General features: G+C 30.9%; 1 protein-coding gene across 1 annotated transcript in view; it reads right to left on the reverse strand.

The window, feature by feature from the left end:
- LOC148616814 (metabotropic glycine receptor-like) overlaps nt 1–13,728 on the reverse strand; it is a 91,572-nt gene that overhangs the window by 44,008 nt on the left and 33,836 nt on the right. Inside the window, exon 2 of the mRNA XM_088583900.1 lies at nt 271–1,043. Coding sequence (XP_088440026.1) covers nt 271–892 — 622 coding nt within the window. The 5' untranslated portion in view covers nt 893–1,043. The remainder of the gene's footprint in view (nt 1–270; nt 1,044–13,728) is intronic.

Consider the following 13,728-nt stretch of genomic DNA (forward strand, 5'->3'; position numbering starts at 1 on the left):
GAGAAATGTTTAAAACACACACATTTTGTCAAACCAGAGTAACGTTGACTATTACATTGTTTTGTATTTAGAAGAAGTGACTGACACAATATTTATATTTGTTGAAATTGACATGATGGTTTTTAACATTAGTGTATGTGCAGAGTTTGCAAAGTATTTCACGGAGATAAAGTTAACTTTTTGTTGGACAATTTGGGCAGAAACAGTCATACACCTTGGTAATATGACTCATTATTTTGACAATCGACTAGGAACATGTTAAACACTTACCAATTGTGTAGTTAAAATTTTCGAGATGGCTAGCCTTTACTCTTGCAGAGTAAAACCATTCAGAGTCATTTCCCAAATAATCGTATTCCACTGATAAATCTTTAACATTGATTTTTCCATCTTGAGTTCTGTGTGAATATGGACAAAAGAGTCTGTAGTCTTTAAACTCCTCAAAATCGTAACAATTTCCATATGCAAATATTTCTGAGTCCCCTTCGACCACAGACCGTACAGCTGAAAAATGGAACCTTTCTGAATTGAGGGTTGTTTCATCGGCATCTTTCCAAACCCTTGTCATTAAATTGGCTCTGTTAACAGCTTCAAGCGCCTGACTTTTAAAACGTCTTTTGCCATATTGTTTAATTACACCATCACCAAGGGTAAAGTTAGTCCCGGTAGTACAGTTATATCTATTTTGTTCATATTGTTCGACAAGTTCAAGGAATTTTGACACGACGTCGGGATGGTCAAGATGTTCTGAGTCGGTAACGGAGTGATCCGACATCGACGTTATATTCACCACGTTTATAAGCGATTCGTTATCTATCGTATAGTTTGAAATCAAACTAAAGACATATGATGTTAAAGATGGAATTATTACAAAGGCGTATTTGTTGCACATCGTCCTGATTATTTTTATATCATAGTAATTTCATTAAAATTAGTTTTGTTTTCCTTTGCTAACAAGTCCTTATGGTATTGCAAATTCTCGTCATGCCAATATATCTTTCAGGAAAGTTTGCAGAGTCTAAAACCGAATCCCTTTCAGACATCTGAAAATAAAATAAAAGAAATACGATGATCAATTACAGCCAATAAATAAATTCTCCATAAAAATCTTATAAAATATCCCAACCGACTAACCGGCTCATCTTCCTGAACTAGAAACTATTGATAGTGCTAAATCTTCTGATTTATAGCTTAACAGAATGCCTATTTCACGTAGGAATCGATTCCTGCATTGCAAAAACAGATTTCATTTATTTCATTTTTTGAATGTGATTTCTTAGCCAAATTATATTATATGGCCTAAACCCGCTAAGAATGGTTTATCCGAAGATAATCAATTATCTTACGTATGTCTTTCTCAGGTTTGAATGACGTGTTCAAGATATGATAAGATGCTGTAATTAGCTAAACGTAGCGATTGTCCACACATACTTTTAAGCATAAAATCGCATGAATCTTCAAACGAGCTTGCTTTGATTTGGCAATTGCTATGTTCAGCGCGTGTATTTCATCCTTTTACTTCCTTATCTTCATGAATCAACTCAGAGGTACACTTAAATTTAAACATTCCCTTCATGGTACGTAATAACGAATTGTTTGTTCAACAAAACTCGATATTCGTGACAGAGACATTGATAAATGTTAAAAGTTTCATAATCACTTTTGAACTTCGATTTCTTTCTTAATTTGTCTTTTATACGGTATCCTCACTTTAAATCCCTCACAGATTAAAATAACAATACAATATTTTTCAAATGACTATGAATTATTCATAAAATGCCAAACATATTTCTGCATATCGGCTGCTATGAATCAAATACATAAACATAGGAAAAACACTGATGTGAACTATATATGAGTAGTTAGCAAGTATATTTGTGTTGCTTTATGTAGAAAATAAAAGCTATTCTAAAACAACGATATTTCTTACAGACAATTTTCAACAAAATATCAAGGGACAAAGACCAGACATGGAAAACAGACAAACAAAACACAGAACATAAAATACAAAACAGTACATACAAAGTAACAAAAGTAAATGAGCAACTCGGACTCTACTAAAACCTGAGAGCATGGACCAGGTGCACCGGTAGAGTAAGGGTCATCTGAGTTATAAATTGAAGGTTCCATGCCAGAACAATTATCCATCATTTGTATTTCAAATAGAAAACAACATTTTTTAGCATGGAAGAAAGCAATGGCACCAATATTCGAACTGTAATTTAAACAGGTATAATACAGTATAACGACTAGACCAAGACACCAGACAAATTTAACAAAGAACATGAAAAAGCCAAAATAACATGAATGTACAAACAGAAGTAAATGAACAACGCGGACTGAAAAAGAGACCGCCGGTCACTAAATGTAACGATGTGTAAAGAATGGATAATCTTTACAAAAGGCCATTGAAATCACTTACATGGAAATATTTTGATGGATTGTTGTCGCAACTATTCCTGCCAAAATTACCCCTTATCTTAATATAATTGACATATGACAAATCGTAAGCACTATTGATGTTTGAACGCTTTTCTCTTATGTTTAAACCATTATCACATTTAATGATAAAGATAGATCGCTGGATAAAATGTAATATAGTAACCATTTCTTTGCGTTTCGAAAAATCAATCAAGCTATGTTATGTTTCGTAAATTATGAGATAAAATTGTCGTTTTAATCAAAGAATAATCTGCTATTCAATTTGCAGCTAGCATAATGAATTGTTAGACAACCCATGCAGGTAATTTTGTATAATATTAAAACTAATTATTTGGACAAATGACTGTAGTTATCTAATTTTATCAAACATTCCGCCGGTAATTTCTTGGAATTTCAAGTGTTAACTAATTATACTGGTACAGTTGTGGTAATTAGAGGCGCATATGTCAACATGCAGGTTCGCATGATGCATAATCAAGTTTTCGTAAAGATAGTTGTGTCACTATTACAAATATGGGCGAATATAAAGTACGGCAGCATTTTGATACGTTACATAAAATGATAAAAAAAATGTATAAAAACTGTTATATGGTCAGTTTTTACCAATACCATACCATCGATGAACGTTTCTTACCTCAATAAATTCATTGAAGTAATTCGAATGCAATAATGAAACGTTTTAACTGGAGCTTTTCCTATATTTATAACTATTCTATAATTAATCTTTGATAAATAAAACAAACGATTGAGTTCAAAAAGTCGTTAAGTAAGAAAATACAAAACGAGAGGTTTAACTTGTAGATTCCTTCGATTCTTTCCTTATTTGATCGTTATATTATAGGTTGTTTTTACAATATTTTTCTCTGTTTTTTTTTCTTTCTTTCTGTTTTTTTTTTTTTGCTTTTGCTTTTGTTTTTGTTTTTTTATTTTTGTTTTTGTTTTTTTTCTTTCTTTCTTATTTTTTCTTTCAATTGTTATAAGTGGTGTAAAAAGCGGTATAGAAAATGAGGAACTTGTGTTTACGTACCAATATTGGATAATCAATACTTTTCCCAGTTGGTTGTTGTTCGTACAGTTTCGGTCAGTAAAGTTTAAATTATTCTCAGGAGTTCACGAAGTTATATTGTAAAGGTAAATAAATATACACAGCTCTAAGATAACTTAATCAAGATCTCTCATTTTCATCGATTTAATGAGAGAGTATTTCCTGACCTTATATTTGTGTAGCAATGGTCAGTAATTTTAATCTTGAAATGCAATTTTCCTTTCTATCGACATGAGATTAAATGAAATTCAATTTTCTGGCTTTTGAAATATTCTCACTTCGTGTTCAGCATCATTATGCAAATAACCTTTAGCTTTCTTGATAAATCTGTACACACTTTGACTTGATATAATATAACGCTTCCGTTTTGCACTTGATGACATTTTCTTTGTTTTGTAAGGTAAGTTGTCGTGATAAAGTGACAATATAAACCTGTAAGAGTAATCAAGGGAATCAAGGTTCTAGCAGTAATCAAAAGAATGTAATCCATGGACAAAGACCAGACATGGGAAACAGACATACACAACAAAGAACATGACGTAACTAAAATCACACATACAAAGTAAAAAAAGCCAATGAGCAACTAGGACTCCACTAAAAACTGAGAGCATGGACCAGGTGGGTAAGTAAATTAGGATTTCATATCCTTAATGGGGAATGTTAAATCAATATTTAACCAATTATTTCATGTTCAATAACTGGTGAAATGAGGTTTTCTTAAGAGCTTTCGGGTTCTGGTTTGTCGTTTGTTGGCTCAATAGTACATGATACATTGTGCAGCTGTTATTCGGGGTGGTATATTACTTACTGGCCCAAATGAAGACGACAACTCATAAATAAAACACTTTCAAACCAAATGTTCTAGTCGATATTTAATATTACTATTAATAAATACTTATTAAGATGAAGTAGATTATATCAAAGCAGGACAAAACGGCAGATAATATACAAGCCATGCAAAATCTGCACAGTATATACTTGGCACATTACAAACTCGGTCAACTATAAACAAGCTCTTATCTCTGCAACTGCATGACTTCTATTAAAAGTGGCCTACTATTCCAAATTGTGCTAAATTTGTTCATTCACTTTCCTTTGAAAATAGAATACTTTTAAAACTTTTGACTCACTCTTTGAAATAATCCAACATAGATAATCTGAAATTTTGAATTTGTTGGGACTTAAATAATAAATGGGTATTCTTTTAAACATTCTTTAATTGAGAAAATTACTTGTTTAAATATATTTTCTAAATTGACTTCTCCATAAGTTCAGCTATTGAGTAAGCCATCCCATTGCAGGTATTGACAGCTAATTTCCAAAAGTACTTTAGTCGCCGTACTATTTGAAATGAAAAAACTTACTTTTATTTCAATACCAGTCTAAAACACTGGCAGTTGATGAATATCGTTGGCAGAACGCCATCGTTAAAGTGTGGTTTCAACATTTGTTTCACGGGAATAAATTACAATAAAACCCACAATAGCTATGTCGTTTTAGTAAATCGAAATTTAAAAAAAATTATAATCAGTTTCATACTATATCTACATGCAATTTAGCATATTTTTTATTTCTGCTTCAACATTTCAATGCTGCAATTACATGGACTTGAATTTCCATCTAGTATCATAAATTCCAATAACGAAATGTTACTTTCGCATTCATAGCTATCATAGCTACAATATTTACGCAAGGTTCAAACACAAAATAAATTGTACTTATATGACAGTTTGTAAATGTTTTTGAACTAGGATTTATTTCCTGGAAGGCTTTCAAAAATTGAAATGTAATATTGAAGAATGGTTTTATTACAAATTATTTCCGGTTTTATCTCCCTTTAGCAAGAATTTGATCATCCTGTTGCAAAATTATTATTTTTATGACACAAAGATCACATTCAATATCCATATTAAACGATTTTAAATATCGTTACCTACTATAGCAAAGTTAATTATTGTTTTCATTCCGTAAGTACCATCCATTGGATATTTATTAAAGGTCGGACAAAGTTACATTTGTTGTCGAAATCGGGTAAAAATTTAAATTTATTTCAATGAATAACCGGAAGCCAATCTGTTTGTGTGGTTTATTTCTTTGATAATTTATATCTTAAAGTACCATGCTGCGAGGCTCTCTAAGGAACGTTTCATATCTGATGCGTTTAATATACTTGCTGTAACTGATAACACAAACAGACACGTCTCGTTAGAATCGTGGTGATTACACATACCACCTCTTCGCGCATTATGTTTGCTTCTGGGAATCATTGCCATTACCTACAACCCAATCACCATATTTCATCTTGATGTTCAATATTTAATCAGACCCATAAACAGCTTTTGATTAAAAATGGCAAAGCACCACAGTTGGATGTATTGCTTTACTATAATTCCAAGGTTACATCCGATTACTTTTCTAATCGTCAAATAACTTAATCAATCACCGATTAGAACTTGTTTTCTCTGTTTTAACAAGATAAATAAATTGCTCACAATGTATGATAAACGCTCTGCATTATTTGACAAGCTATATATTCATAGTGACATGGAAGTAACTGATAGAGCTTATCTTGTAAACAAAGTCTGTCGTAAAATAGTCACAGCTGCATATTGAAATTGGTTATCTAATACGGACTTTGTTTCTTCTTTCCTTATAGGCAATTTACGTCAGATTATATCAAAGCAAACAATAAACATATGAATTTAACGATAGAAATGTATATGATGATTTAAGTGGTAGACCTAGGGTAAGGGACACAACTCTTACAAATCATTGGAACGTTTGTATTCAGCAATTTACATCAATTTCATGTAGGTATCAAAGTAACTTGGATTGATTTCATCCTGTTTCTATTGAATGCGTGATAGGCTTTGGTGAAATTAATTGCATTGCAAACTTTTCAATGATTTAAAGAGTTACTCCCTTTACCCTATGTCTACTTCCTTAAAACGGGCGAACATTCCTGGCCTTTTTCATGAACCTTACATGGATGGTCTTTTTGTAAGCTGTAGAAGATAGTTTAGTACTCCTTTAACATAACTAGAGTAAACAACTTCGGTAACATAACCTAAATTTTATAACAGCTTAAATTGTGATAGATCAATTACTAAAATGCCTCATCAAGGTTTGTTTGTGATATCTTGTATATCTAAGAAAAACAATCGTTATATTCAATTGATACCGAATATTTCAATCTACCTGTACAATCTTTTTTACCACGATTATAAAGACTAACCCAAATTACTTGAACTCGAGACAAAATAAAGAACTGGACGATTAGTGTTTCTCAAGAGGGTGTTCACATGTAGTTGAAGTGCCTCAATCACGTTTAGCGAAAAATTAAGAGGTTGATGATTTTGATCATAGATCACTTCCGAATATCATAAGCATTTGTCTCCATTTTTTTCGAATTCTGTATCATAGCATCTGTCCATTTCCTAATACACACGTTTTTTCTGTCTTCACAGAAAGATTTAACCAAGTAGAAAATAAGTTGTCGAAGAAATATATCTAATTTCATACTCGATTGATAGGCAGATTACAAATATTTTTCATTCATTGGGAAAAAAGAAATATTTGATCCTACTTCAGAGCTTAGCTCTCCCCTTTGAAAGCGTAAATCTGCTTGTAGAAGCCTCTAGGAAGGAAAAGTTTAATTAAAATTGCGGCCAATATTCGATTATATTAATAAACAATTAATATTTCTACATAAACTAAATTGGTGTTGAAAAAGAAGGAAATATGGATTGAATAAAACCTGTGGAAAAAACGGCTTCTCAGGAATTGACCGTAAACATTGCCAAAAGCACTGATAAATCAGTTAGAAGTAGCTTTGTGCGAAAATAAAATTAAGTTATGCTTTAATGCGGCATGAAAAATATTAATTAAATCCACATTATTGATGGAATGCTGTAAACTGCGTAATTAAAAGAAAATTAATAAGAAATAGAGTAATTTGCGAGTTTACTACAATGTATTAGTAATAAAATGTAATTAAGATATGAATTATTGCATGTATCAAGGTCAATAACACGTTATTTGAATAGCAAACTACTTAAATTGCATGTATCTGCTTATATATCTATACCTTGTTTGTCAATCTTTGAGTTAACTGCCGTTAAATAAGGCGGTCTATGGTTTTCTGGAGAGCGTAACTTTTTGAAAAAGATAATAGACCCATTTATTTGCTCTGTTTAAAAAGTGTATGAATTTTTAGACTCTGGTTCCAGCAAAAAAGTGTCTTACTGTTTATTTAAAGATTGTTTGTGGGAAAAATAATAGGAATAAATAGTACTTTCTATTGATAAGGTACATACAGATATGAGGAGGTAGTTGAAATTAAAAATCTATCTAATGAATTGTACTAATACTGGTACTAAAAAACATTAGTGAGTACTCATTTTAAAAGTTTTAAAGTATTAAAAGATAAGATACAGATTTGGTATATTATGTTTGCTGTTTCTAGTCTTCCGTCTGATGTAAAAAATGAACAGTATAGTTTTGATGGTCGGGTAAAAGATTATCAAAAACTCAGTTTTATGTACGTTCTTATTCTTTGAAAAAAACTCAGGAAGAGATCCCATTTAATGATCTAGTCTGCCAGGAACAAACGACATACTATGAGACTTTGATAATTTCATTAAACTGGAAGAAAATTGTCCATCATTTCCTTTTTTTTTCTTTTTGTAATAAACCACTATATCCAGACGACTTTTTATGACGAACAAGTTAAAATAAATCAGTTTGGTGTTCAAAGAGGAAGAAACAAACACCTAGCTTTGAAAAAGAGACTATTATGGATATATAATAAATGATGCATTTGTTTAATAAAATTTGAAATTATAACAATTAATTAAATTCACTTGTAATCGGATACCTCAAACTTAAGTAGTATCGGTGGCGCCCATTGAGGAATAGCACCCTCTGCTTTTCTTAACTTATTGTGTTGGGGGAAAAATGCGCTCTAATATGCTCCCAGTTTAAAGTGGAGTCCGATTTGCCCATTTGCTTTTGTTACTTTGTATGTATTATTTTATTTACGTTATGTTCTTTGTTGTGATTGTATGTTTTCCATGTCTGGTCTTTGTCCCATGATTACATTCTTCTGGTTTCTGCTATAATCTTGGTTCCCTTGATTACTCTCCAATAAAATGCATTTACATTTCGATATTATGAAAAACAAGTTATTTTTTTTTATTTTATTTTTTTTTTTATATACAAAGGTTTTAACAACCAAACAACAAAATACAAATATATCTAGCTACAATATCGATAAAAATATTGTATCAAAGCTGTAAAGGCTTCAAATGCACGTATTTGCAAAATATTTGCAATGATTTGCATGTCGTATTAATAGTTTACTATCTAAATGACTTCGGTTTTTTCTTTTTCTAAGGATTCAACTAATTCTCTTTTGATCAGAAGAAAGGCAAGGTCGTGTTCCTCCATTTTATTTTGTTTACTGGACGAAAAATGTGCAATATGAAACATTCACTGTCATTTCGGTCATTTTTATATGACATTCAAAATATCATGTATGTCAATCAAGAGTCATTTGATGAAAAAAAGTTACAGTGTAACAACTTATTTAAACAAGCCATTTTCATTTATTTCCGAAGAAAGTTGAACTGCGAAAATCAATCGTCCCGAATAAGTCCTTTTATCGGCAATATTAATTGATTTTCCATTGTACTTACTGTCTCATATCTACTGCTGTGATACTAAAAGAATAGGCAATTTCCAATGGCAACGTTTCGTAAAAATATTGTGAGGTCGCCAATAAAGAAAATAACGTTTGGGTTGAACGTCTCAACAAAACATGACAATTCATCCTATCGGAATAACTACGATATGTTCTGTCTGGACATCAAAACTGCAGAAGTTATGTCTTATATATATATATATATATTTAATAGAAACACATTTTAGGGAAGGTTAGTCGTAATAGATGACCACGAAATTATCATCTAAAACACAGTAATAAGTTTGAGTGAAAATTAATTGGCTCATGGTAGTATTTATCGCATGCAGAAATGTATAAAGGTATTTTTGAATTTCACAATTTTTTATACTGTAGACTGTCATTTTTTTGTGTTTTGAAATAAGTAAATCAAATCAAAAAGCAATAATATTTTATAAAGAGGAGGTCTGATATGTATATATTTTGCAAATAAAAAAGATGCGTTAACTTTTTGGCTAAAATTCCAACCACATTTAAAAAAGGGCGTTTCGATGTGATTGATCAACAATCTTTGTTGGTTCAGTCATTACATACTTAATATTACATGTAAAATTCTGTGTCTCCCGACCTATCACCCTACGGGTCGGTGGCCCTTGGGGTGATATACAAGTCTCGGATTTATACGGCATGTGATACAGATTTTGACATGTCATGTTCATTATATCATATATTATAACTATACTTTAATTAGGGGTATAGGGGAATATAGGGTAAGCGATATAGGTCTAGAAGTTTGATATAGGGTATTCGATTTAGGGTTTAAACAAACACTTATAATGCATATAAAAGAGGCATTTTGTATGTAAATATATGACATAGTTATGTATATTATGTGAAAAACAATAGACTTATCAGTATCGTATACCCCTTTTCATACTTCTTTATCACAACCATTTATAATCGTCTTCTTTCAAGTAGAAGCAAATTTGAATTCTACATCTAGTTGAGTTAATGGTTTCACGTCTAAGGAAGACACCAATATGAAATGGAACTTGAAATGGTGTAAATGTATAAGTGTACAATACATAAATACTGTAAGAACAATTTGAGATCTATGCACTTTTAAACAAAAGAAAACATCTTTAATTTCTTAAGTTTTGCAGCCTATCATGAAACTGCGAAACCCTGCAGAACTTCCGTTTTTTGTCCTACACACTTTTAAAATCTGATTCATTCTAAAGTCTTTTAAATGTACTCAACGAACCCTTTCCTCTGACTTGTTAATTCAATATTACAATCAATAAGAGTGACTTTTAGCATAAGTTGTTGTATGGTTTATGCTGAGTGGGCGACTTCTTATTTACGTATCTGATACATGCACCTGTATTATATTGAATGATTCAGATGACGATTCTTTATAATTACAATAAATATTCAGGTTATTTGCAGAATCAATAATCTTAAACAAAGACTATAGAATAATGTAGTCACATTCATATCGTCAAAGCAATCTGAACAAAAACGCAAAAAGGACAAATTTCATAAAACAATTATATGTAAAAGTACAAATCACTAGATAAAGATGCACGAATATGTTTCAAACATTATGCGAAAAAAAGCTGAACAAAAATGTCTTCGCTAAAAAAGACAACATCAAATGAATCTGTCTTTCTGTCAAAGAATAATCAGTCAGGTATACATAAAGCCAATTTACACTGAAATATTATAAAATCCAACAAGAAAGGCTATACAGTTCTTAATTTCATACTTTTGAAGTAATCATGTTGTGTAGTTTACATACGTTTCCAATATGAGTATAAAAAAATAGGTAAATGTTGGTAATGACAAAACTAATATTGTCTAAACCGAACCCCATTAAGATTTTAAATTTGGTTTTGGTTTAGGCAGGTGTTCAATTGACACATGTACAAAGATTCAAGACAGATAAAAATTGATTGAAATAAATTTAAAAAGTGTCTGGTTAGGAAAGATTCCTTAATTAATCAGGGATTGATATACACAGGTTTCGTTGTGCTTACAAGTAAATAACCAATGAATCTTGCATAATAAGGCCAGATTTCTTTGAACTGATTATATTGAGCATCGCATGCGAGGCCAACAAAAGACGTGAAATCAAACCGGAATAGTTATCAAACAGACCCGCAGAAATGGGTCAGGAAAGTGCATTTAAAGTGAAAGTATTCTTTCAATTGACTTAAAATTAAAACATGCAATCAAGAACATTGTGAAATTTAAAACAATATATATATTTACAGTACCTAAATCCGGCATGCTGAATTATTTACAAAAAATGGACAACCGTTAACCTACCCTATCTCGCCCCTTTCAGTCATCGTCCATTTTTCAATGTCCTAATAAACATTATAAAAATATAAAGTTAGTACGATGCTCGGTTGTAGGCTCTGCCTAACTGATATTACGACAGTTATCCTGATAAGCACCATATGTACTTTCCCTTATCATATTTCAATTATTTTGACTACTTATTTTCTGATTGAGTATCATGAGGTTTTGATTTCTATATGAAGTCACTTTATTTTTATAAGATATATTAATTAACAGTATTGTTCTTACAAATGTCAGAAGAATGCTTTATCAAAACGACTAATGACCAATACGACTATAACAAAAAATACCATTAAATGACGTGTCGTCCAATGACCGCAAAACTTAATCTTCAGCTCTTGTCAGATTTGTCTGATTTAAGGTTTGAAGTGGTGTTTCTAGCTCGGACAGACCAAATTGGAATCAATACACAAGCACTTAATAATGGTCGGCTGAGCATATTATTTCGTTATAAATCTAGATGTCTTGTTTTGGCGTTAGATCTATTTAATAAATATGGTGTTTCCAAAGTCCGAGCCATGATGGTAACACATCATTTCTCCTAACGAAACTTTATTAAATTACCTAACCGATATTGTGTATGAAATGTACTTGAAATATACAATGTACATTTAAAAATGTGTAATCATCATTTTGATAAGTCATTACTTGATATACTGTTTATACCTAAATAGTTAACCTTAGGATTATATGATTTGCTATAAGAAAATGTCAAATAATTACAGTGAGGATTTAACGTTAATTCACATAATTGCTTTTTATATAGTGAATAATAACTTGAACAGTTGTAAATATCGGCACAAAACATACCAAATCATAAAACAATATCAAAGTCCTTGTACATAGCCAAAACGTGATAGCAAAAAGCATAGATACATACACATTTACTAGTAAAACATTATAACATTAAATATAAATTCACGATCCTGATGTCGGTTTCACAAAAAGTCGTAAGTGTGAAATTGATCGTAAATCATGACGTCACAATGCTATTTTAGTTTATGAAGTCATTACTTACGATCAATTTTACATTTACGACTTTTTGTGAAACTGACACCTGGTCACCAAATATTATAATGTCAATGAAACCACACTTGTATGACGGTTTATGTTGTTTTTCAAGTAGCACTCCAGCTAAGAATCATGCAAAATGTGATTCATGAGTAAAAAACCCACATATTTTTATTTTTGATATGTTGTTTGAATTGCCTTAGTAAACTTAAATTAACTTTCAGTTTTTCGTATAACCCGTGTTCTTAGGAGATAAAATGTATATATAATGCACTGTAGATTTCCAAATTAAGGGAGATAACTCTGTAAATGACGCACAAATACGATAGAATCTACTAGATTTTCAATGTTGATTATCTCCTAAGAGCAGGCAGATTTGAATGAATAATTACACATTACATAATATACTCCCATGAAACAACTTAATTACAAAAATAAAAATATGTAGCCTTTTTTGGAGTGTATCACAGTTTTCAGATTTTGCATTATTCTTACAAAGACAGCTACTTAAGTATTTTTACCGAAGTACCTAACAAAGTGTTAGTGAAAAAATCTAAAGAAGAAGTACCATTTTTTTAAATAAATTTATATAAGTTTCATTTATGATATTTAGTATTGTTATACGTTTTGTAACATATCGTTAAACTAGAATTTTATCGCCTATCGATATAAATAGCATTCTACTTTAATGAGTTGCAAAATGTAGTTAAGTAATATCGATCTTACGAGTTTATCAGGTAGACCCTAACGCACATATGAAAATAAATAGGTCAGATGATATCACTAGCTGCGTATATATCCAAGTTGTAATTGCTTACTTAGTTCCATATTCCAAAATAACAAATTGTATGATGAATCTGAGCTAATATCCAATAGACCAATTTAAATAAATATATTGAGTATCCGCTAACTAAATGAATGTGAACTTAATTAGAAATATGTCAACTATGAAGACAATTTTTAAGTAGCTGTCTTTGTAAGAATCATGCAAAATTTGAAAAAAATGTGATACACCCTAAAAAAAGGCTACATATTTTTATTTTTGTAATTAGGTTGTCTTATAGGTCTATACTATGAAATGTGTAATTATTTATTCAAATCGGACTGCTCTCAGGAGATAATCCACATTGAAAATCCAGTAGATTCTACTGTATTTGTATTTGAGAGCCATTTACAAAGTTAT

The sequence above is a fragment of the Perna viridis genome, chromosome 5, assembly GCF_037379345.1.
Source record: "Perna viridis isolate PV_CMFRI_1.1 ecotype Kerala chromosome 5, ASM3737934v1, whole genome shotgun sequence".
NCBI lineage: Eukaryota > Metazoa > Mollusca > Bivalvia > Mytilida > Mytilidae > Perna > Perna viridis.